The following is a 26,237-nucleotide window of genomic DNA, read 5'->3' as shown; positions in this document are numbered from 1 at the left end:
AGTCCCAGGCCCCCACACGACCATTGTGAACTCGCAGCAGCACTCAGTGATTCTGGAGGGAAAAGCCAGTGGTTTATACCCAGATCCCACAGTGGGACTGAATATCTAGGGGACCCTCTTTCACTGGTTCTCCTTCAAAGGCCACATGACAAGGAGCCCCTGAAGGCACCATGCCCGAACGCTGGGCAGAAAGGACCAGAAGACACCTCCCTCATAGAAACAGCTCTTTATTGAGGCAGTAATACTAAGCTGTGTGATATCTTATGTAGATAGAAGAATTACATGGCATTGGGGGATTGGGTAATGCAAACCAGTTGCACATCTCTTACCACGAAGGAGGTGGAAAAAAGGCTTTTTGTATGGGAGAAAAGGGTTTGTCCCAGAGTAGTCAGTATTTGGGAGGAGATAGCTCTGTACCACCCCCCCTGCAAGCCTGAATTTGTTCGAACATAAACGCAGGGCAGCTTTACAGGATGTTAGCCTATGGGTGCAGGGATTTCCAGGCCTTCACCCTGCTGTCGGGAACTTCCCAGCACTCCTGTCTGCCAGTGTGTGCAGGAAGTTTAAGGGGGGCAGGGGATGATGTCAGAGTGAGCTTCTTGGGGATGCTCAGGATGTTTGGGCCCTTGGACAGTGAGACATTGTCACTCCTAGTCTGGTCTTGATCGGGCAGAGGGCTTAGGCCATTCTGGGCCATGGTGGGGGGAGGTCAGCGTGCAACTGGGGGCAGGAGAGCCCAGGGAGTGGGTGGGGTAGCCCCGCTGTCATCAGGGGCCCCTCCTTCAGCCTGGTCTTCCTCCAGCTGCCACAGAGGAGCTCACCCAGGAATCAGAGAGGCCAGCCTCCTGTGGGCAGGGCAGGTGGCAGTGCCAAGAGCCCCGGGGAGCGCAGCTCCTCCACGTTTACCTCTCCCTCCCTCCCCCTCGCTGCCGTGGTCTTTCCTGGGTGCTGAGCACCACCTCGGCAGAACGTTCCAGGGTCTGGCTATTCTCCCTGTGCAGATGAATCTCCTGCTTTCCATTTGGATTCCTTTCAGGCTACTCCTGACAGGCTAAGGCCAGGAAGAAGCGAGGAGTTTTCTAGAAGGGTGAAACAATTTTGCATTTGTCTCACCCAGGAGGAGTCCCACCATCCTCTGGGAGCAGGGGGCAGCTCCCTGAGGACTCTGTTCCCATGATTATGGGGAGGGTCTTGTGGTTGCCAAATCCACTTATCCCTAGAGCTTTGACCATAACCCCCTGGCAAGGCTTTCCCAGGCCTTCTCACCCGCTGTGAGCCCCGGGCTGGAAAGGCTGGAGTTGTTGCTGACTCAGAGATAGATTCCAAGACCTTCCTGAGGTAGCTACCTCCCCGCCAGGCTCAGTCACAGGAGACGGGGCGTCCGTCTGCCCTCTCCTCCTGCCCAGCCAGGGAGCCCCCAGTCAGCCCCCCGGCCAGCAGGGAAATGTACATGTGTGAGTGGGTGGCTGGGGGGCTTCTTTCCTATGTTATGTCACTACTGGGGAGCCAGAAGCTGTCGGGTCAGCCCTGAGGGGACCCCTATTGGGATCAAAGAACCCTAACAGTCTCGAGGTGAGACTTCCTGGGGCACTTTCTGATTCCCCTTCCTGGCATTCTGTGAGGCAGTCACCTGGACTGGGTCTCTCCTCAGTAGGTGATGTGGCTCCCTGGTGGGCCTGGGGGCCCGGGCAGGCCAGGGAGACCCTGGATCCCCGGTTCCCCCTTCGGGCCCATGGGCCCCAGCTGGCCTGGTGATCCTGTCTTTCCTGCGATGCCCGGTTTTCCCTGTGGCCCTGGGGGCCCTGCAGACCCTGGGGGCCCCTCTGGCCCTGGGGGCCCCACATCCCCTTTGGGACCTGGCTGTCCTCTTGGCCCCCCAGCTCCCAAGCTGCCTTTGGAGCCTTTGAGGCCTGGGGAACCTCGTGGGCCAACCGGTCCCCTTTCCCCCTCAGGTCCGGTGTCCCCAGGCTGCCCCTGAGGGCCCTGGGGTCCTGGAGGGCCCAAGCTGCCGGGGTCTCCTTTTGGTCCTCTGCTGCCAACTGGCCCTTTCACACCCGCATCCCCCTTGAGTCCTCTTGGTCCTGGAGGGCCGGGGGCACCTGGATTGGAAAGAAAAGGGGAGCGGTCACTCCATGCGGGGCTGCTTTAGGAACGCTGCTCATATGAGGTTTTCCCGTGAATAGAGAGGGGTGTGGGGCAGTGGGCCCACCAATGGCCCTAGGGTTAGACAGACGCAAAGCCAGGGTGGGCCAGCTCTCGGCTTTGATAGTTTAGGCTGATTACTTGACTGCTTTAACATCTGTGAGGGAAGGAAAATCATACTCACCTGCCAGTGCATTGAGAGGATTCTGGGAGAGAACATATGTCAAGTGTCCAGCATAAGACCCTCCACAAATGGTGGCCCCCCTTACTCTGACTCAAGGCTTGTGCGTAGCAACACGTGTGCATGTGCTCTGGGGACTGAGAGAGCTGGGCCACTCTGGGGAAAGGCTGAGGCTGCCCAGGAGTGTCTTTCCTATTCTGGAAGCCAGCCTGGCCTTCTGCAGCTTCTTGGGGTCTTTGAAGGCTGCATTCTACACCCTCTCCCCAACCCCCAGCCTCACACCCAGGCTTTGCCCATGATGATGTAAGCATCTGGGAGGATGGAGTCAAGTGATATGAAGGAGAAAGTCAAGGAAGCGAGGCATGAGAACCAGACGCAGACTGATCTAAGTGGGCACAAAAAAGCTCAATGGGGAGTTCCTCCAGAAAGCCTACCCTGACCACTGCAGCCTCTTCTCTGAGCTCTTGTGCCTACTACTTTCTGAATCTGTTACTTGATGGAGAAAAAGGGTAATGGTATACTGAAAGCAAACCCTAATTGTGTATCTGGTGTACCCCACTAAACAGTGGAGCCCCAGGAGGAGAGAAAAAAGCCACGTCCCACATGTCTAGCCCTGGACATGGCCTGGCACATGGGAGAGAAAGCTCAGCATATGCTTATAGAGAGTGATTGGCTAAATAGCCATGGACATCCATTACAGCTCAGGCCCCAGACTAGGGCCAGCGGAAGATGCCAAGATGAAGATAAGGCCCTTCTGGGAGGAACCAAGTCTAGTGTCTAGGCTAGGAGTCAGATGTCCTTAACTCACTTCTGCCTTTAGACATCAGAGACTTGCTGCCTCTGAGAGCTGCACCAATACGGAAGACACATAGCAGGATGTGGTCATCACTCTGCCCAAGCACATTGGAATACCCCGGGAGCACAGAGGAAAAAGAACCGCTGGCCTCAGCAGTTTGGTAGTTGTGGAGAACAAGGGCTTTAGCTATCGTGGGGCCACAGCACAGCATGGGCCTGGCTTGGCTCGGTGGTCTGGGCCAGGGATCGGGGGTGGAGGTGGCAGGGGCAGTGAGTGAGCCACTGCTGGCTGTGGAGGTGGCACCAAGTGCCCTCACCCAGGCCTCTGTGAAAACTGTGCTCTTCCCTCACCTCCTCTGCAATAGAATCCTTGAGTTTTTGAGCCACGTGGGACCTAGTCCAATTCCTTCATTTTATAGAGGCAGCTACTAAGGCCCAGGGAGGTGAAACGATATCCCCATGGCTTCTAGAGTGGAGAGAGGGCATCTTGTGTGCTATGTGAGCTGGGAGTCCTCTGAGTTGCCATAACTCAGCTCTGGGTATCGGGCCCCCCTTCCCATCTCCCCATCTGATACACACACTGCTGCTGGAGACCCTGTCCCCATTCTACCTGCTGCCCACCCTCTGCCCTGTCTTGGGCCTGCCATTCCCTGTCTCTGTCTCCTTCCTGGAATGTTTCTAAATGGAACAGAGCATCCATGAATACTGTCCTCTATTATGATGGAAACTGGATAACAGCTCTGGAGCCAGTAAAAGCCTTCAGGTCAGTTCCCTGCCCCCCTTGCCCCATCCCCACCTCCCACCCTCAGGGATGTGACCAGGTGCTGGCTCGCGTGGTGTGCCAGTGGCGGAGGCTGGAATTCTCTCCGTCATCGGGTTGGCTGTGGGCAGGGGGTGGGGCTGGCCAGGGCTGGCAGCAGCTAGGCCTTGAGGAGCCCGGAGACGGGCCCTGCCTCCCAGGCATGCGTGGAAGGCAGAATCACAGGGCACTTGCAGACACCAGTGTGGGGGCCGCCTCCCCCAGCCTGGCAGGACTTGCTGGACACTGTCAAAGCCACAGCGCCTATCCTCACCTTAACTCTGCTGTTGGCAGAGAGTGGAACGGCCCCAAGGGGCTGTGTGTGGTGCTGCAAGGAGCACTGACCTGGTGCCAGATGGCAGTGGAGCAAGTCTGGGCAACTCCCTTCCCATTCCAGAACTCAGTGTTTCTCTATAAAACACAAGAGTGGGCCTTCACGGTTCCTAAGGGCTCTTCTGGCTCTGGGACCACCACCCTCCCTTCGGACATTCTTTCCTCCTGGGCTTTGTGGGCATCTTGCCTCCTTCCTTGTTGACTGCTCCTTCTTAGTCCCCTTCTTGGGCCTCTTCCTCTACCTGTTGTAGGAATATTCTGCCTCCCCCACCCAGGGCCTGCCCCAGCTCCCTGTTTTTTGCTCTCTCCACTTACAGATGATCTCAACCACTCCTACGGCTTCAACTGCTGACCTCTGGGTGGATGACTCAACGAGCCCCATCTCCAGCCTCAACTCAGGAAAGGCCTGGGACATCTCTTCTCCACAAGACGCCCTTCCCTCCTCTTTCCCCAGATCTAGATGAAGCTGCTTGCTTCCTCCCTGGGGCCCCCTTCCTTCCTTTGCCGCCATCTTCGACAGATGCCCTCCCTTCCCTGACCTGCAGAGGAGCACTGCAGCCGGCTTTGAGGCTTTCTAACTGTTGTGATGCCAGTGGTGGAGGAGAAAGTGGGGAAGTGTACATAAAGGCTCTCTTCCCTCCTCCACACCAACCCCCTCACCTTCCACTTCCTTTCTGAAGAGAACGAGAAGCTCCGTGGCATTTTGCCTGGATGAGAAAGGCCAAGCCCCCTACGTGCTCCTGGTAGAAATTTGTGCTCAGGCACATCCTCTGCTTCCTTCCCCCAGGGGCTGCTGCCCCGGGCCTGAGTGGAGGGAGGGCTTCGAGGTAAAGGGTTGTCTCCCACTCCACACTCCTCCCAGCCACTGCCCACGTCACAGGCCAGTGGCTGGAGCCCACGTTGTGTCAGGGTGTCTACAAGGGCGCTGCAATATTCAGCCCCTGGCTCTCCAGGCTCCCGCATCTCCACTTGCTCCACGTCCTGCCTTTGCTCATGTCCCACCAGTGGAGGCGGGAAGAGTGAGGAGACAAGCTAAGATTTCCGAGGGCCTGCTGCCTCCCAGGGTCCATGCATCGAGGCTATGACCTCATCTGACTGATGGGAACCTGCAGGGCAGAGCGGTCATGACTAGCCCAAGGTTCCTAATCAGTAAGTGGTGGAGCCAGGATTCAAACCCAGGCCTTAGAGACTTTGAAACCTGTGCTCCTTCCACCACACTCTGCTGCCTCTGCTCCTCCAGAGCACAGAGGCTCCCCGGCCTCTCCCCAGCTTCTCATCCTCCCACCCTGGGTGCCGCCTGGAGGAGGGAGAAGGCCCCTGAGCCTTTCCCTGAGGGGTACTGAGGGTCTCTACAGAGCAGGGAAGGGGTCACCTGAAGGAGGTCTTTCCCAGGTGAGTAGAGCCTCCCTGCCCCTGGGTCAGCGATGAATCATGGGGCGAGAGACTCGGGCGCTGGGAGGGGCCTGGTCTGGCTCGGGAGGAAGTCAACAGCTCTAGTGCACCGGAGAGTGGAGCGGGAAGGAAGTGGATGAGGCTGACCACGGCACTCTCCAGAATGGGGTGTCCCTGACCGGAGGTTGACATTGGCAGGAGTAAAGGGCAAAGAAGGAGAGGGCTAACTGCTGCTCTGAGCAGAGGGGTGACATTTAGGATTTAAGCTAAAGGAGGAAACGCTAGCAGCAGTGGCTGAGTGCAGAGTTGGGAGGGAGGAACAGAGCATCCTGGAGCCCTGGGGAGGCCGAGAATTACTGAGGAAGCCATAGGCTGTAATTAGGCAGTGCGGGCCCTTTAGGGTCAAGCCACAGCTGATTGCATGTCTGTGACAAGTAGGTGGCCTGCTTGTGAGTAGCCGGGGGCTGGGGGAAGGAGGGTGCTGGCAGAAGTACCACGTTTCTCAGGGCAGCAACCTTCCCTGCCCATGGACAGGAGGGGCACACAGTGGATCAAACAGTCAGAGGCAACTGGCAGCTGGCAAGGGTAGAAGGGAAACTGAAACTGAAGCAGTGTCTCTTGGGAGACTGGCCTGGAGATCAGAAGACCCAGGTTTGACATCCCTGGAAATCAGGAGACCTAGGTTTGAACCCTGGCTCTGATATTAACAAATTGGGTGGCTGAAAAGGTCTCTGTCCCTCGTTGGACCTCAGGCTCCCTCTGTTCAGTGAGAATACTGGCCTGGGTTCAGGACTCTCAGTTCTGGCTGTTGTCACCCAAGGAGCATTGGAAAAATGCCAATGGGCTTCCACTTCTGCCTATGATGGACTAGTTCGTAGCAGACTAAACCCCCACTGAGAACAAAGAGAATGGTGAAATAAAATGCTAAAACATCTTTTGGAAGGCACTGGAGAGATGCCAAGGGCCAAGATCCCAGAGAGAAGGGAGACTCAGTGAAAGAAGGCTGACATTCCATGTTGCTTTTCCTCTGAAGGTATTTGTTGTTGGTAATTGGTTTGGGAAGATAGGCCTAGAAGCCTGTGATGGTTTGAAGCTGCACATACCCCAGAAAAACATGTTCTTAAGCTTAATTCATCCCTGTGGGTGTGAACCCATTGTAAATAGGACTTTTGGATGAAGCTACTTCAGTTAAGGTGTGGCCCACCTCAGTCAGGGTGGGCCCTAGTCCTATTATTGGAGTCCTTTACAAGAGAATGACATTCAGACACAGAGAGAGAAAGCCACAGGAAGCAAGAAGCTACATCAGTGGAACCTGGACAGAAGGGAGAGACCAGGAGATGCCGCCATGTGCCTTGCCAGGTGACAAACTAAGGACCAAGGATTGCTGGCAGCCAGCCCCAGAATGAAGTCTTCAGGGAGAAAGCATTGCCTTGATGAGGGCTTGATTTGGATTTTCTCTTAGGCTCAAAACTGTAAGCTAATCAATTCCCATTGTGTAAGTCAAACCATTTCATGGTATTTACTTGAACAGCTCAGGAAATGAAAACAAAGCCAAATGAAAAGCTGCAGCTATTAGGTTCACAGGGCTGAGGAAACAAAATTGGAGTTCAGGACTCTCGAGGCATCCAGGACTCGAGGAGTTGAGATCCAGGAGAAAAGGGAACTGGGCATGCATTTGCTATAAGGAACAAGGGGCAGAGAGGCTGAGACAGAGCATCTGGCAGTTTTGTGGTGTTGGGGAGACAATAATTGCAGTTCAAGGCTAGACAAAGTGGTAGGGAGGCCCTGGTAAACACCCTTCGAGGGCTACACCTTAGAAATAAGGGTGTAACCCTGAAGGTCTAAACAAGAGAATGATGTGACATTTTCTGCTTTTTCCTTTTTAGCGTGTAAACTCCTGAACACTGCGGATGTGGGAGTAGGACTGAGGGTTGTGTGTACAGAACAAGTTTGCACACTACACCCCTCTGTATCTCACCCTTCTTGCCCATCCTCAACTTCTACACTTTGCTCATGCTTTCATTCATTCATTCACTGAGCAAACATTTCTTGGGTACCTTCCAAAGGCCAGGCCCTCTGTTGGGTACTTATGACTTAGACTAGGCCTCTCCTATCAAGCAATTTAGATTCATAATAATCCCTTAATGGCGATACACTTTTAGATTTTAAGAAAGCTTGTTCACATCCATTGTTACTGTTGATTTTCACAACTGCCCCGTGGGATGAGCAAGGCAGGTATTAATAGTCCTATTTGCAGATGAGGAGATCAAGTTGACAGTTGCCAAGAGCTTTGCCCAAGGTCACTCAGCTAATAAATGATGATGATTTTCTATCTCCAATTCCCAGGCCATAGTCCTAGCTTAGATACTGCTTAGCATAGACACAGACAATTATCCTACAGAGTAAAAAGAGATAAATGTCTGAGACTATGGAAGTGCCACAGGCTTTCTGTTGAGCAAATGGAAACTCAGAATAAATTATGGAGCTGGAAGAAGTCTTAGAGATCAGAGAATGTTACCCCTTCATTTACAAATTTAAAAATCCAGAGGCCCTAAGAGATTAAGTGATTGTGTCTAAAGACCCACAGCAGGTTAGAAGCCAGGCCCCTTTCCCATGTAGTTCAGAAGTCCCAGCCCTTCAGGCAGCACTTGGCACCTTCCGCATTGACTCTGGCCAGTCCCATCCCTCTCCCTTTATTGCATGGAGGCAGCAGGAGACCTCACTTCCAGCTCCAGCATCAGAGTCTGCCAGCACCTGTCTGGGGATGGAATGAATGGATGAAGAGACATGCCTTCTGCTCCTGAAATTTTCTTTCAGATGTGAGAGATTTTACACATGGTGACTTTAATGATCAGAAGGAATGTCAGCCAATAGACAAACATGCCAGAGATTGAACCAAGAGTCAGATGTAGCTCAAACGGATGTCCCACCTGTGCCCTCAAGCTAAGATGAGGCCCTTCATTGAGGACTCTGCCATTAATAGGACAGGAACAAGTATAAATCCCCATGGCTGTTGTTGGGTTAGACTTAGAATGAGGTTCTCAAATGGTTCCCCTGCCAACACTGGAACCATCTCTCTCTTCCTCGCTCTCGGTTCCTCCCATGAAACCTAAGAAGTACCTGAATGGCATGTGATTTTGCTATTTGCTTGCTCACGCTCTCGTTGTTTCCTCCTCTAGCTGAGCCCTGGATATGTGCATGTCAGAATCACGGCAAAAGTTCAGGATTTTAAAACACAGTGACCTTGAGCTCATTCTTCAACACCCAGACAACAAATATATGAAATGACACAAAGTGTATGAATGGGTTTTGTCACCAGGAAAGCTTTATGTTTCATTTGTTCTTAGATCGAAGGCAACAAAAACGCAAAACTGCTCGAGGATGAACCGTAAGAACTATCTAGTAATCCCGTCACTGGAACATTGTGCACTAGGGGTCATACAATACATATTTTAGGTGAAATATTATGGGAAGTTTTCAGTTACCATAGAAATACTCAGTTCCTGGTTTAGTTGCAAAAATATAACAAAAGGCAAAGAGGACTGTTTCCTCCCCCCTAACTAATTTACATTAAAGAAAAAATTAGCCCTAGTGGCAGTAGATGTGTCCAATGACAAATGAAGTCAAAAAAGGTTTGGGACAGAATGGTTAAAAAGAATGAGAGAATCAGCGAGGTTGGTTCCAAATCTGAGCACTGTGGAGAGAACAGAGCTGTGTGCAATCACAGGGGCCTTCTTCTTGCCAGTAAGTGGCTCCTCTGGAGTTCCCTGGATGATCGGGCCCAGATGTTTGGATCCCCTAATGTAAATTTCAGGTCTGGTATCCGCCAAATCTCCATTTGCTACTTACTCTATTCCCTAGAGCCAAGATCTGCTAAGCTTTCAGGTTTAACATTCTTCCCACAATGACACACACTTCCTGCAGAAGAGTCATGGAACCTGCGTGTAGCCGTCCAAATTCCTAGTGTAAAGGAACCCAGACTGAGAGTCCTTTGGACCATTTTCCGGGAGGAAAACTTAGAAAAACTCAGTGAATATACTACTGAGGAAAGAATGAAACCATGTTCATTTTAGAATAAAATACTCATAAGCAGAAGCCATAGGGTATTTCAAGTTACTAAATTAAAAGAGTGGGTCAGATAACCCACTTCAATACAGACTCTAAGGGCAAACTGAGGGTAGAGCTGTCCCAAGGGGAGGCAGAGGTTAATCCCTTGTTGGGGAACTTGGTGGGGGAGTCCACAGGAGCAGATGCCCTAACTGTCCTCCACAGCTGTGCTGTTACCTAGGTGCATAGCTCATTTGCTCGGGTGCTTTTAGAAGGTCGGGGATTTATGCGACTTTGGAGATAAAAGGCTACTCAAGGCAACTTGGAACCCTGGAGCTGAACTGCCTTAAATTTGAATCCTGTTTCACTCCTTGCTAGCTGCGTGAGCTTGGCTAGGCCTCTATTTGGTGTTGAGAACTGAGGCTTTCTGGGTCCAGAGTTTCAGGGGCAGTGAGAATGAACGGAGATACTCTGTGCCACACACTCTCTCCTCCGGGCCTTTACATATCCGACTGGAACTCCTCTGCTCACCCATCTCCATCCTCCTGCACCTGCCCTTGTCCTCCTCATCTTTTTTGGTCTCAGTTCAGATTTCACCCAGTCACACTGTAGGAAGGAGTTGAGGTCCTTCTATGTGCTTCCCTATCACTGTCCTGAGATTGTCTCGTCACTGGTCCCTCACCAAACTCTAAAACCCATGAAGGCAAGGAGAGGCCTCTCTGATTTCCCTTCAATCCTTTCCAACGGCATAGTGACCTAACACACAGTCTTCACCACATTTCTGTTGAGTGAATGTATAAATTAATGAGTAGTGTACCTGGCACACTGGAAGGACCCATACAATATTGGCTTCTCTCCCTTATTTTCATAACTTTAGAAAAGTGGTTGACCATGATCTAGTCCAGAAGGAAAGCAAGCAACAACCAAAGGAATAACATTTTCTCTAAAAAATTACTGGGCAGGGCATGAAAACTGTCAAGAAATTCTTGCCTGCCACCCCCTCCTAACCCAAATGCGTTTTGCTAACCTCCGAAAGTTATAAGGGATAACTCATGGTGTTGGAACTCCACCCCAACGTCCCTCCAGTTCAAATATAAATTGCCCTCTAGAGAAGGAACTCATCAATCCTTTTCCATTTTCTGGACTTAAGTGTGAAAGATATCATCAGGTCTCTTGCTGAGATGTGGGGAGGGGATGAGGAGCATGGGAAGATGTGGAAGGAGAAAAGAGCAACAGAGTAATGGGCATCTGAGGGGCAGAATGGGTTGAGGGCACAGGAGAAAGCAAGAGAAGCCAGAGTCTCCAAAAGACAAGGTCTGCCTATTTCTCTATTCCCAATTTAAATAATCTAATATATGAAAATCCAAATTTGCATGCCAGGCAGTCTTGGAAGCCATAATACACTTTACAAAGGAGGTGCACAACTACTTTTCTTAAAGCTGCAAGTTGCCCTAGGCATTTGCTACTGGATTTATTAGCCCACTAGAATTTTTGCCTAAAACTGGTTACTCCTGTAGATAGCAAGATCACCAAGGCCCTTTGAGAGCCTTGTGGCAGCCCTGCCTGGATGTGGCTCTCACCTCGTAGGATAGTGACGTTGCGAAGGATTGCTCCGTGCTGCGTGTCCACTGCCTTCATCTCCTCCACGATCATGGAGAGGTTGCGGACATTGAAGTCTAGTCGGGCGCTCAGCAGGCTGAAGCGCTCCCTGAGCAGGTCCGTAGTGCCCAGCATGAGGGAGACCGACTTGTTCAGGTAGTAGAGCTCCTCGGCATGCGTGTGGAAGCCCAGCGTGCAGGAGAGCCGCACATCATCCAGGTACTTAAGCATGCTGTGCACATGGTTGTCAGTGGCATTGATGTTGGTGAAGATGGTGCTGATCTCAATCTCGTGAGAAGCCATGCGTCCCTCCAGTGTCTCAAACCTCTCCACTGTCCGGTTCTGGGCATAGTTGGTGTGGTACTGCAGGTCGTGCATGTTCTCTTCGTGGTCGTCCAGGAAGGACGAGATGTTATCCAGCTGCAGCTGCAAGCCCATGACCTGCAGCACCAGGTCATGCATGCTTTCAGAATTCTGGCTGATGCGCTGTGAGGAGGCCCCCAGGGTGGTCTGGATGTTCTTGACCACCTCTCCGGTCTTGGCTGAGGTGGTGCGCAGGCTGCTGAAGAGCCGGGAGTAGTTCTGCCAGTCAGTGACAATCTTCTGTAGGGTCAAGGTCTCCTCATCTGTTTTCCTCTGGATCCTATGGATCCACTCTGAAGCCTGCCCCACGGTGAAGTTGATCTGCTGCACTGCAGCCTTGACGTCGTAGCACTCTTGGGTGAGGTCCTTCAGAGAGAGGTCCAGGCTGGCTGTAGTGGCCTGCCAGCCTCTCACCTGGGTCAGGAAGAGCCCCAGAGACTGGTTGACCCGGTGGATGGAGAAGGAACAATTGCCCATCTCCTGGGTGATCTGACTGCTGGTGGTGGAGAGCAGTTCATGGGCCTGAGAGGTCTGGTCCAGCTGGATCTCCTGGGCCAGAAGCATCTTCTGAATTCCCTCCAGCTCCTCCTGCAGTTTTCTGATCTCTTGCCCTAGCTGCCCAGCCTCATGGCAGAAAGAGCAGTTGTTCAGGGCTTTCAGGTCTTCATGAGAAAGGGACAGAATTTTGAGTTGCCAAGGGATCATGGGACAAAGCTTGCTTCTTTAAATTAAATGTTTCAGAGCATCATGAATCGACAAGTGGCTTCCCGACCCCCCTCCCTTTCCCTCCTTCCTTTCCTAAGTCCTGCTACAAAATCTTTCTTGAGAGAACCTTGTCATCTCTATGAAATCTCATTTTTACCAAATGTCTTTACAATGATCAGAAATTTAGGACTTGGGACATTTCTGTGTCTCACCACCAAATTCTCAAGAATATATCTTCATGACATTTCCCAGGTTGCTGAGAACCTCCCACTTACACTTTATTTTAAAATGTTTCCAAATATCTTTATATTTGTTATCTTATTTGATCCTCCCACAATAAACTTGTGAAGGACGCACAGGATTTTCTCCCTGTCACTGAAGAGGAACGGAGGCACAGAAAAGTGGCTTCCCAAATGTTACCCAGCAGGGCCAGGACATTTTCTTTCCCTTGAAGCAGACCACCTCTAAACCTTCTACTGGTTCCTTCAGTCTCATTCTCTCTGAAAAGTTTCCTTGTTAAAGCAGGATGCAAAGAGCACTATGAATTGAGGCACGGCTTAAGGTAGTGATCAGTCAAGGGCTGACCTGTCAGAAGGCTTTGGAAGGCCTTCAAAATAATGTCAGATACCTGAGGATATTTTGGGAATGTGGCTGTATTTGGCTGCCTTCTGCACCTGTAGGCTGGCTAGATCTGTGGGAGGCTAGCTGTGCCCCACACAAAACCCTCTGCCCCAGGGTAGCAGCTCCTTCAGATGGACAGTGTTCTAACTGGAGAGAGAAGCAGGCAGCCATGGCTGTCCGCTCCTTCCCTTGTGCCTAGTGGTGTTGCCCTGTTCTGGGCCCCATGTCATGGGGGGAAACCCCTGTCCGACCCCGATTTATACTGGCCTTACATTATAGCCATTAGCACAACTGGACACAGAACACTTACCCAGTCCTTGGAGGTTTTCCTGCATAGACACGAGCTTCTTGTCATAAATGGACTGGGCCAAGGAGAGGTCTTCGGAGAGAGAGTCAACTTTCCTGAAAACTGAAGGAGAAATACAGATGAGATACTGGGGTGAGATCTTAGCCCAGATAAACAATGGTCATTTGTTGAGAAGCCATTTTTATCATCCCCTCTGAAGCCAAACCATGTGCTCTTCTCTCGTGAGCTTCCCAATAGTGGTAAGAAAAGATGCTTCTTACAGCCAGAGTTGGCCACACATTCCTTTAAAAAACAAAATAAAACCTCCCAACTCCCTCCCCACTCCCTGCAGATTTTAGAAATAGGACCTGATCATACAATTGAATAGGGAAGATTCAGAAAAATATAAAAAAGAAATTGAAAAATATTTTTAATCCTACCACCCAAAGATAACTGTCATTGACATCATCATAAATCTCTTCTACTATATATATAGTATATATTTTATATATATATATATAAATTATGCACACACATACATACTTTTTGGAAAACAAAACCAAAATTGGGATGGATTGTTCTGAATATCTCATCTATTTTTTTAAATTTTGTTTTATATTTTGATATTGAATCACAGGCATTACCCCAATGAGAATTAAATAATTTAAAAAATAGTTACTTTTAATGTTTGCATTATAGTCTATATAAATGATTTATCAATTATATAAAAATTCCCTCTTGTTGGGGACACTTAAGTTACCTCATTTTCTAAGCCTCTAAATAAAGCTTGATACGTAATTATAAGTAGTGCTGATCTTAGCAATAATCCTTACATATCGTTTTATATATATGATTATTCTTCTAGGGTAAATTCAGGCCAAAGGGTATTAACGCCTTTGAAGTCCTTGACATGAGATGCCAGATTGCCTCACAGAAAAGATTATATGGGTTTACACTACCACCTGCAGCCTTACACCCTATTAAAGGGTCAGTGTTAGACTACTTCTAGACAGCAGGACTCCTGGCTTTCTCCAGCCAGTGTCTGGCTGGCCTGTTTAGGGACAGGAGGGCATCGGTTGAAATGAAGATCAAGAAGTTGTTCTCTGAGATCCTCTGAAGGTCAAGTATGGGGGTATGGAATTAGCACTGCCAAAAGAGGTGGGTAACTCAAATACTAGCCCCAGATTTGCCTTAAATTTGTTGGGTGACTTTGGACAAGTCAATTAGCCTTTCCGGGGCTCAATTTAATCATCTGTAAAATGAATGTGGAGCTGGATGACTTCTAAGGCTCTTATCAGGTGCCAAGATTCTATAATTCCAAGTTATTTGGAATCTCTGGGCTTTAATTAACATTGTCTGTCTCGGAGCTCTCAAGAGGTTTAACTAGTAATAGCGACATGTTGAGAGAGCCTAGGAATCGCTATTATATTAGACTAGCACTTTACAGTTTATGAAAGTTATTCCATTTGAGCCTGCCACCAATTAAGATCCCATGTATAGACAGGGAAACAGAAGTGGAGGAGACTGCTTGCTTTGATTTCTATTCATATGCTCTGTAAAGTTTACCTATAGCCAACAGCCTTGCTCCACATAATTGACCTTGTTAATTTCTTCATTGCACAGCTCACAATTTGTAATTATATATTCATTTATTTCTCTGTTTTCCTTACTTTTTAGACCTTGTTCTTTTTTCATTCTTTTAAAACTGTGTTTTTTAATGTATAATATATAGTGAAGAGCACACATAAATAGGTATATTTTGGAGGTGAGAGCCTATCAATTATTATCTTTTCCAACATTTATTTATAAAAATGTTCAAACAGAAAAACTGAAAGAATCATACAGTGAATCTAGTGCCCACGACCTAGATCCTACAATTAACATTTTGCCTCATTCGTTTTATCATATTCCATCTATTTTCTCCTTTTATTCATCCATCAGGCCATCAAATTTTTTCTGTGCATTTTAAATCAACTTTTTACTCTAAGGGTACACAATCAAAAATGTTCATAGAGTAATGCTCTAAAGCAAGGGTTGGCAAATTATGCCCTGCAGGCCAACATCAGTCCAATGCCTGCTGGAACACAGGCACCCCCACTGTGTACATGTCGGCTTTGGCTGCTTTTGTGTTACAGAGGCAGAGTTGGCTGGTGTTGACAAAGACCACGTGGCCTGCATATCCTACAGGCTTGCTATCTAGCCCTTTAAGAAAAAGTTTGCTGACCTCTGCTCTAGGGTCCCTCCACGAAGGTGGGGTCTAGGTCTTATTAAGCAGCATATGCCCAGCGTCTAATATGGTTCTCGGCCTATAGTATACTTGCAAAAATTACTGGATCAAATGAGCATAGTGGGTTTTCTATGTCCACCAAGAGTAAGACTGAGTTTTTCCCAACCCTTCTGATTTTGCCCACAGTCCTGATCACAAAGCACTGACGAGGACTAAGTCATTCACATACATACAACACTACAAATCTATAGTCATTCATTCAACGACATTATTGAGCACCCACCATCCAGGCCAGGGTGGTGCCAGCACTGTTCTAGGTGCCTGGGGGACCCAGGCTGGAGTATGAAAACAATGAAGGAAACCCTAAAGGTCTCCATGACTCCCATAGTGCACACTCTCCGTCCCTCAGTCTTATAAGCCTCTGCTCATTCACTCTGGATCATGGGGCAAATCATTTCACCTTCCTAGATCTGTTGTCCTCATACGTGGAATGGGGATAACCTCCTTCTTCAGGGTTTGGTTTCTAATTATTTTTTTTTTTTTTGAGATTATTCAAGACATCATGTATGTGATGGTGCCTGGCACACTGTTGTACTCAGTACTCAATATGTGCCTGTCCCCTTTGAGGTGCACTGGTGCCTGAGCCCTTCTCTGGGCTCAAGTCTGTGGCTACTGGGGCTTCGTGAATGTGTCCAGGTCCCTGGAGCACTGGGTCGAGGCCCCCCAAAGGGCTGACCTGGAACTTGAATAAATTCTCTCCTGGCCAGTTCGCTGCCTCGGAGAGGTGGGACCACGGCTCCTCCCCTCCTCCAGTCAAGGATTTTGGTCACTTTCTGAAAGGCGAAGCCTTGTGAAGAGATTTAGCAGGAGGTGATGCTGAATGGGACAGAGGGAAATTCGTGAAATCAGTGATCCTCAAACCTGGCTGCACACTGGAATCACCTAAGGAGCTCCAAAAAAATATAAGGCCTGGGTCCTGTCCCAGGGATCGTGATTTTATTTATCTGGAGTGGGGCTCTGGCACTGGTATTTTAAAATGCTCTCCAAAGGGTTCTAATGTGCAGACAAGGTTGAGAACCACTCCCTTTGTCGGTGAAATCTTTGAAGGAAGGAAATGTAACTGACTCAATCTCAGTGTTCTCAGTACTTAGCACAGAGTAGGTGCTGGGTTTTTGGGTTACTGGAAGATGGTTAGTATTTATCCAAATCATTAATATGCTGGCTCTTGCCTTCAAGTCAAGAAGGCTGGTTACAAATATCTCTAACCAGAGAGAGGACGTGATGCCTCAGTCTTAAGGAGGCACCTACTCTCGGCATCCTGCAAGTGTAGGGTCAGCACCTGGGAGTGAGTGACACCCTTGGTGCCTCGCTTGCCTCACCCTAGTCCCAGCCTTGTCCCTAATAGCTGGTAGATTGGAACAAGTAAGCCTATGGGCTTCCCTTAGTAAAGAAGTTCCATTGAAACTATAAGTGGAACAAGACTGCAGTGAGAAGCCACTAAATTTGCTATAATCAGTTAACCATAAACTGGTCATGTCCAGAAGATAGAAATGCATGAATCTGGCAGCACATCATCGCCTGGGTCAGCTACCATATTCATACCAATTGTAGTATGTGTGAGAAGCACCAAACTTCAGATGCCAGGGTCTCACCTACAGGACTATGATTCAATAGACCTGGGTGGAGAACAGGGATTTGCATTTTAACAAATCTTCAAATTTAACAAATTGGGGATGATTTTTATGCAAGTTGGTTTTGAATCACACTGTGAAAAACACTCACATAGAACATGGAAGGTGGGCCGGTTTGAAACTGTTATGTACCCCAGAAAAGCCATGCTCTTTTAATCCAATCTTGTGGGTGCAGACTTATTGTGGGTGGGATCTTTTGATTAGGTTGTTTCCATGGAGATGTGACCCCACCCACTCAAGGTGGGTCTTCATTACTTTACTGGAGTCCTTAAGAGAGCTCAGGGAGAGAGACAGAGCTTAGAGCTGACACAGACCCAGATGTTTGGAGATACAGACAAAAAGATGTTTGTAGATGCTAAGCTAAGAGATGAAGCCCAAAATTTGCCCTGGAGAAGCAAAGTAAGAACCCATAGATACTTAAAGAGAAAGCCACTGGAATCAGAAGCTGAGAGCAATGCAACCCTGGAACAAAGGATGAAAAGATGCCAGCTATGTGCCTTCCCAGCTGACAGAGGTATTCCAGATGCCATCAACCTTCCTTCAGTAAAGGTATCCTCTTGTTTATGCCTTAGTTGGACCCTTTTATGGCCTTAGAACTGTAAATTTGTAACCTAGTAAACCCCCTTCATAGAAGCCAATCCATTTCTGGTATGTTACATTCTGGCAGCTTTAGAAAACCAGAACAGAAGGGAAATAGAAATCACTTGATCCAGTGATTCTAACCCTTAAATGTGTAACAGAGTCATCCAGAGTTTAACAATGCTAATGCCCAGGCCCCAACTCCCAGAGATTGTAATTCCATTAATCCAGGCATCAATGTTTTTTTAAAGCTTCCAGGTCATTCTAACATGCAGCTGAAGTTGAGAACCTCTGACCTAGTCCTAGCCTTTCATTTACCAGTGGGAAAACAGGGATCCTGGGAGGGAAGTACTTTGCTCAAGGCCACAGAGCTCATTATTGACCAGAAATTAGGAGCTAGTCTTTGCAGTTTGGATCAGCCATTAAGATTCTCTCATCAGAAAGATGCTGGTTGTGAGGCCCTGGGCTACAGAGTTCCGAGTTCTTCTTTGCAGGGGGGTTTTCAGTGCCTGACCCCTGCAGAGATCCCTGCAGCCCCGGGCTGGGGGAGCCTTGGGCCAGCCAGATGCCTGCACTCACCCAGAGAGGCCAGCACGGCCACGGCCACCAGGAGCAGGGCCAGGAAGAGGTAAAGAATCCGCACAGACGTGTGCAAGGACAGGTTCTTCTGGCAGCGGCTGCAGCGGGGCCCCGGCTGGCCTGTTGGGGGACAGAGGAGTGCAGTTTAGGAGGCTGGAGCTAAGGGGCCAGTTCCATGATCCTGCTCTGGCCTGTCTCATCACCTTTCACACCAGGCAGAAGGGGAGTTGCTCCCAATCTTCATTCTCTTGCCATCTTGTTTCCTTTTGTATTAGTCCCAGAGCTTTCAGGAGTAGAAGAGACAGAGTCAGGTCCTCTAAGAACCCAACCCCTACCCTCCTCCCCATGTGGTATCACCATGCAGCCCGTGGTGTGGGGAAACACCTCTTTTTTCTATTGATAATCCACAAAATGGGCCAGCTGGCCTTGTTCCACCATTAGGTGACCAACTCATCCTGGTTTTCCCAGGATAAATTGGGCTTTAGCACTGAAAGTCCTGTGTCATGGAAATCCCTCATTATCAGGCAAACCAAGATGGTTGGTCACCAGAACCCACACCCAGCCGTTCTCCTCGAAACCAAATGAGCAGCTGCGGTCCACCAGTTGGGCCCCTGGTGTGGAAAAAGGAGGGACCCTATATATGTGTATATATATTTGTAAGGGTGTTCCTGGCTATTCTGGCAGGTGCCAACACGCAGAGGTAGAGTCCAGGAATACAGTGAGCCCCTGACTGTGAAAGTCCTCAGCCCAGCTCAACTTTGGCTGCACATTATAACTACTGGGAGCATTTAAAAACCCTATTGCCCAGTTCACATTCCAGACCAAATTTAATCAAAACTTCTGGGGGCTGAATCTAGGAATCAGTATTTTTTAACACTCTATAGGTGAGTACAATGTGCAACCAAGGTCAATGATTACTGTTCCAGTCTATACCGAAACCCACAGATAGGCCCTATGCCTAGTAACAGCTCAGGTGCATTTGTTTCTCAGATTAACTAAATGCCAAGCTGGGTTCCAAGGGCCTGAGATGGATGGATGACTTGGGAGCCAGGGGATATGATGAAAGCAGTTCTGGGCCGACAGACAGGCCCTGGGGACTAGGTGCCTGGCTGGGGCAGAGGTCACTGACAGACCTCAGGAGGAGCCCTGGAGACAAATGTCACTTGTGTCAACATTTGATTTCATCTGTGCTGCACCACCCAAGGCCACGCACCTCTGCCCCTTTCCCTCCAGGAAGGAGTGGGGAAGGACAGCTGAGTTTTGAGGCCATCTAGAGCCACAACAAGTCTCTCACCAGCCTGGTGATGGGGGCAGGGAGGGGCTCTCCTCAGGCGAGAGAGGAGATCAGAGGGCGGTCCCCAGAGCCCTTACCCTCCTGTGTGCACGGGAAGGACGGCGCGTCCTCGTCTTCACCAGCCATTTCCTCTTCTGTAACACACAACGCATTTCCGTCACCACTGGCCGACCTCACTGTGATGGAGCCAGTGCTGTCAGACCCCAGCAGTGGCCCTCAACCACACCTGCCCCTCTCCAACTGCCCCACCCATTTGCCAGTCCCCACGCCCCATGCTCATCCCTGCCCCTGGGTCCAAGTCGGCCCACTTTAGCCTCCAGGTGACCTGACTGTAATCAGATAAAGGAGGATGGAGGTAAGAATCAGTGGCTGAGGAACTGGGATGTCCAAACACCTCTGGGTGAGGAGATTTCACGACCTCCCATAAGCTGGCAAAGAAACAGACCATGTTGCAAGCCACTGATTGTGTACTTTAGGACCAGCTCAGCACTGGGGGCTGCACATGAGGTGAGAGGATGCAGCATGGGCACAGAACCCTGCCTCACACTGCCACGGACCAGCCAGGGCATCTGAAGGACCTGTGGGAGGAGCAGGTCTCAAGACTTGTACTTGTTCTCTCAGATCACGTGGGCCCTAAGTAAGACCTATATTACATACTTCCTCCCTCAGAAGATACTTCTAGCTCCCTATACACCTTACACCTGCCTCTTGGGATTCTTGGCCTTTTATGAATGAGGAGGAGGAAGATGGCTAAAATATGGCAGAATGAATCAAATCCCCCAGGGAGGGTTTGAGAAAGGAAATGAGAGATGGTTTTGGACTGAGCCACCCCAGCTTCTGTTTGGGAGAGCGGGGGATGCAAGCTGACGATGTGAATTATATTGCTTCAGAGGTGATTGTTCAGGAGATTTTTAAAACTGTGCCTCAAAATCCAGAAGCAATAATAGAAAAGACTGATACATTTGACAACATAAGGTTAAAATAAAAATAAAAGCTTTTGCATGGCAAAAACAAAACAAAACACCATACGCAAAGCCAAAAGACAAATGACAAACTAGGAGAGAAAATATTCACAACATATATCACAGATGAAGAACTAATATATCAAATTTATGAAAAGCTTTTTAAGTGGAGGAAATAAAAAACTAAAACCCCATAGAAAAATGGACAAAAGACATGAACAGACAGTTTATAAAAAAAATATGCAAAAGGCCCTCAAAGAAGGGAAAAGATGTTCAACTTCACTCATAAGATAAAAAGCAGTTTAAAACTACACTGTGATACCATTTTCCACCCATCAGACTGGCAAAAATGCAGAAGCCTGACAATATTCTGTTGGTGAGTCTGTGGGGAACTGCTGGTGGGATTTCAAAATGGCCCAAATGCTATGGAGGAGAATTTGACATACGCATTTACCTTTGGACCCAGCAATCACACTTGTGTGAATTTACCCTGCATATACGACTCCAACAATATGAAGATAGATATGATGAGGTTATTTGTTGCAGGATTATTTGTAATTGCAAAAACTGAGAACTGCCTAAATGTACAAGCATAGGAGATTGGTTCAATGTACCCACAATGGTATACATACACACAATGGAGTTCTATGCAGTTGTAAAAATAAATAAGGAAATCTCAATTAACTAATGTGTAGTAATTTCCAGGAGCTATGATTAAGTGGAAAGGGAAAAGTGCAAGAGAGTATTTATAGTATGCTAACTTTTTTTTGCAAGAAAGAAGGGAAAATAAGGAAAGATATGTATATTTCTTATCATTACAAAATGAAACACAGGAAGAATAAATAGAACAAATTAAGTTGTTTCATACAAGGGATGAGGGAGGAAGCGTGGAAGGGATACAGGAAGAAGTGACACTTTTATGACTATTACCTTTTGCAGTTTTGACTTTTGAAAGCATGCATATATATTAACTATATAGTCAAAATTAAATCAATAACTGAAAAATGAATGAAACAAATGAAACTAATTGTATTTGGAACAAATACAATAAGTACACTGAAGGGATAAAAAAGAACGAAGAAAAGAACAAATTTAAGTAATTTATGACACAGCTTTGACTACATAACCTCTGCCTGGAGTAGGGTGATGTATGAGAAGGGAAGGAGTGCAAACAAGTCCTGAGCTTTTTCTAGTAGGTTTATTGTTTATTGTTTATTGTTGTGGCCTGGATGAAGCAATTCCGAAATTATTTTAGACTAACACATGAATGAGCACTGAGTAAATGCATTGGTGTGGCTGGGATCCAGGGTTCTCACTGTGGAAGAAGGGACATAGAAATATGGAATAGGGGAAGGCAAGAAGGAGCCCCATAAAAATGATTGGAATTCGAGGTACTGCTATGAACTCATAATTTGTAAAATATGTATGTATATATTCATGTTTCTGTGCATATATATGTATGTGTATGACGTTTGTAGGTATGTGTAGACATATAGCTGTGTTTGCTGAAAGGTCCAGGAAGCAAACACACTGCAATAACAATGAGCATCCCTGTAGAAACACAGACCTTGATCTCTAACAGCTTTCCCTACTGAAAAGAACCAGGGCTCTTCAAAAATGGCTGTTTCAAGGGTTGGGGCAAGTTGGATATAAAATGAGCCTGGAATATCTTGCTATTTCATATTCAAAAAATATGATACGGGCATGTCATAAGGACACAGAAAATATCTTCAAGAGACTCCCATTGGTCAAATCTGGGAGCAAAAATATTAAGTATATTAATGTGATTATCAGCCATTGACAAAAATAGGAATTCATGAGCCCATACCAATGATGGATAGTTTCGATAGATAGGTTGACAGACAGACTGGCAGGTAAGTAGAAGGGAGGGCTCTTTCTTACAGTAGAATGCCTAGGGTTGAATGTAAATGTGAAGGAATACTGGAGTTGGAAAATCACCATTTTGCAACTGTAATGACAAAGACTGGATCAGGCAAGAATCATCAATAGATGTATCTCCAGGGGAAATTTTGATGAGAAGCAGGATCTATGCAGTCTCAAAGTGTGTCCCCACTGCCTACTTGCTAGTTGGCAAAGGAAAAAAAAAAAAACATTAATTATGCAGTGGATAAATAGGATAATACTTTGACCAGGTGATCAAAATTACTATAACCTCTAAGAGATAATAGGGCATTGGGTGTGATATCACATTCAGATGTAATAACCGAAGAAGCACACAACATCATCTATGCAGTATATCAACTGAGAATGTATAACCTCAATCCAATCATGAGGAAATATAAAGAAAACAAAAAATGAGGCTCATTCTATTAAAAAAAGGAAGGAGGTTGTATTTTTAAAAAATGACAGTGTCATAAAAGACAAAGACAGACAGTGGTAATGTTCCAGATTAAAAAAAGGCAAAAGGGGCATGACAATTAAATGCAATACCTAATCTTAGACTGGATCCTGTACTGGAGGAGGAAAGGAAATCTATAAAGAATTTATTAGATCAACTGAAAAAATTGGAATAGGTTAGATAAATTGGTAGATTAGATAAAAGTATTATATTAATGTAATTTAATTAAGTTCATAACTGTACTCGGACTATATTTTTAAGAAATAAACACTGAAGTGTTTAGAGGTAAAGGACACTCAAATGGTTCAGAAAAATTATATGCGTATATCTATATGTATGTACATGTGTATATATATATATATGAATAATGTCTGTATGTGCACGTGTATATGTAACACTGCAGTAAAAATCCTTGTACACAAGATGTTTTGCACATATAGTATTTTCTTAAGATAGTTTCCTAGAAGTGAATTTACTGGATCAGACTGTAAGAACATCTTAATGTCCTGGAGACAAATTAACCAATTACCATCTAGAAAGGATATACAAATTCACAAATCTACCCAGAGCATATGAATATATACTAATTTACTACTATCCTCCCAATGAATCTAATTGTAAAAGTAAATGTTATTTATAAGTTTAACTCAAAGATTTTTCATATTTTATTATGAATGTTTAAAAATTTTTAATAAAATTGAACATTTTCAAAAGTTTAGCAGAGGAAAGACATATAGACCAATGGAACTGAATTGAGAGTTCAGAAATCAACCCTCACTTTTATGGCCAACTAATTTTTCACAAGGCGGCCAAGTCCACTCAATGGGAAAAGAATAGTCTCTTCAACAAACGGTGCTGGGAAAACTAGATATTCATATGCAAAAGAATGAAGGGGCCCCCCACTTCACACCATATACAAAAATTAACTCAAAATGGAGTAAAGACTTAAAAATAAGAGCCAGAACTATAAAACTCCTAGAAGAAAATGTAGGCACATCTTTGGGATCTTGTGTTAGGCTATGGTTTCTTAGACTTTACACCCATAGCACAAGCAACAAACTAAAAAATAGATAAATGGGACCTCATCAAAATTAAAATCTTTTGTGAATCAAAGAACTTTATCATAAAAATAAAATAACTACCTACACAACAGAAGAAAATATTTAGAAACCACATATCCAATTAAAGGTTTTGTACCCAGAATATGTACAACAAAATATCCCAGAATATCCTACAACAAAAAGACAAACAGCCCAATTTTAAAATGGGCAAAAGAAAGGAGAGGACAGGAGAACAAATAAGAACCTAATAAAAAAAAATGGGCAAAATATTTGAATAGACATTTCCCCAAAGAAGATATACAAATGGCCAAAAAGCACATGAAAAGATGCTTCACATCATTAGCTGTTAGGAAAATGCAAATCAAAACCATAATGAGATACCATTTCACACTCACTAGAAGGCCTACTATTAAAAAAAAAAAACAGAAAATAACAAGTATTGGAGAGGATGTGGAGAAATAACACCCATTCAATTTTGGCGGTTATGGAAAACGGTGCAGTCACTGTGGAAGACAGTTTGGCAGTTTCTCAGAAAGTTAAGTATAGTATTACCATATGACCCAGCAATCCCACTTCTAGGCATATATGCTAAAGAATTGAAAGCAGGAACTTGAACAGATATTTGCACACTGATGCTCACAGCGGCATTATTCACAATTACAAAAGATGGAAGCAACCCAACTGTCCATTAACTGATGAATGGATAAACAAAATGTGGTTTATATACACAATGGAATATTATTCAGCCATAAGAAGGAAGTAAGTTCTGCTGACATGGATGAACCTTGAAGACATCATGTTGAGTGAAGTAAGCCAGAAACTACTGTAGGATCTCACTGATTTGATATATTTAGAATAAGCTAACTCACTGAGTCATAATTTAGAATATAGGTTACCAGGGAACGGGGTGGTTAATTAATGCCTAAATTTTACAGAGTTTCTGTTTGGGGTGATGGAAAAGTTTTGGCAATGGATGGTGGTGATGGTAGCACAACATTGTGAACAGAATTGATTATATATTTGAATATGTTTAAAAGGGGAATTTTAGGTTGTATAGATGTTACCAGAATACAAATTTTAAAAGAATCCTTGGGACTGAATAACACAAACAATGAACTGTAAGGTGAACCATGGTCTATAGTTATTAGTGCAATTATAAAAATGTGCTTTCATCAATTGTAACAAATGTACCACACTAATGCAAGGTGTTAATAATAGTGTGGCATATGGGAACTCTGTATTTTACACATGATTTTTCTGTAAACCCTCAACTTCTCTAATCAAAAAAAAAAGTTTATTGTCCATTCCTTTCCATGAATTGTCTATCTGTAGCTTTTACGCATTTTTCTGTTGAGCTGCTGATTTGAGTGTTCTTTTTATGTGAGGTTTTTACAAGAACATAACTTTTCATCATGTGTCTTGAAGATGCTTTTGTAAACTTATTTCTAAAAATTATTGCAACCCAGGGCCACTGCAGTACACAACGCCAGGGGCCGGCTGAGTGTATCCACATTGTATCACCTGAGAGGTGTGTGTTCAAGACTCTCCCAAGAGGGGATTTCCTGGACTTTTGTCAGGTTCTGGGGTACTACCAATCTGGTAGCTTCTGATTTCTGATTTAGATCAGATTGCCGAAGTGTGCACGTAGTATATAAACTGCAACCCCAGACAAATGCAAGGGCAGGCCCATGTTTACTCAAGGCGGCCTTCCCCCTTCGCTTAGAGTTTCTGGGGATATTGCATTTCCTAGTCTGCTCCCCTTGGCAGGTGGATTTTTTTCCCCTAGACTCCTTACCCCCACCTTTTTCCATGAGGAGATGAGCCAAGGGCGAGAGTCAAAATATTCAACAGATATGCCACGGGCGCCAGCCAATCAGAAGGAGGGCTGTGACCAATCAGCAAGGGCCGAGGCCGTTAACAACCAAACTGGCTGTCCCAGCATGACCTGGGGGAAGCAGCCTGGGAGAAGCAGCTTCCTGGAGCTGGGCTTCATGCTGGAGAGCTCTGTCCAGCTGCCCACCTAGTGCAACTCCTGGTCTGTCTCCTCATGCACCCAAGACTCTGTGTTCCTGTTACCCACCTTCTGTATTTGTTCACTGTTCTGCTTTCAGCTCCTAATTTGAATTTCAGTTTTTAAATCCTGTTTTGTTTTGTTGGGTCCTTGGGGATTTCCCCTGTTTTCTTTCTACTTTAGCTACCAGTTAGCAGTATATTTTGTCGTT

General features: G+C 46.5%; 1 protein-coding gene across 3 annotated transcripts in view; it reads right to left on the bottom strand.

Annotated features, from left to right (window-relative positions):
- Positions 1 to 211: 211 nt before the first annotated feature.
- SCARA3 (scavenger receptor class A member 3) overlaps positions 212 to 26,237 on the bottom strand; it is a 40,681-nt gene continuing 14,655 nt past the window's right edge. For 2 of the 3 annotated variants that reach the window (XM_037813321.1, XM_037813320.1), the window contains 5 exons: positions 19,711 to 19,809; positions 18,340 to 18,459; positions 13,288 to 13,386; positions 11,270 to 12,313; positions 212 to 2,099 (listed from right to left, as the gene is read on the bottom strand). In XM_037813321.1, coding sequence (XP_037669249.1) covers positions 1,648 to 2,099; positions 11,270 to 12,313; positions 13,288 to 13,386; positions 18,340 to 18,459; positions 19,711 to 19,809 — 1,814 coding nt within the window. In that variant the 3' untranslated portion in view covers positions 212 to 1,647. The remainder of the gene's footprint in view (positions 2,100 to 11,269; positions 12,314 to 13,287; positions 13,387 to 18,339; positions 18,460 to 19,710; positions 19,810 to 26,237) is intronic. The other variant, XM_037813322.1, reaches the window with a different exon arrangement.

Source organism: Choloepus didactylus, chromosome 20 (genome assembly GCF_015220235.1).
Source record: "Choloepus didactylus isolate mChoDid1 chromosome 20, mChoDid1.pri, whole genome shotgun sequence".
NCBI classification, from domain to species: domain Eukaryota; kingdom Metazoa; phylum Chordata; class Mammalia; order Pilosa; family Megalonychidae; genus Choloepus; species Choloepus didactylus.
The sequence above is the reverse complement of the archived record's forward strand: the minus strand, read 5'-3'. Positions and strand labels throughout refer to the sequence as shown.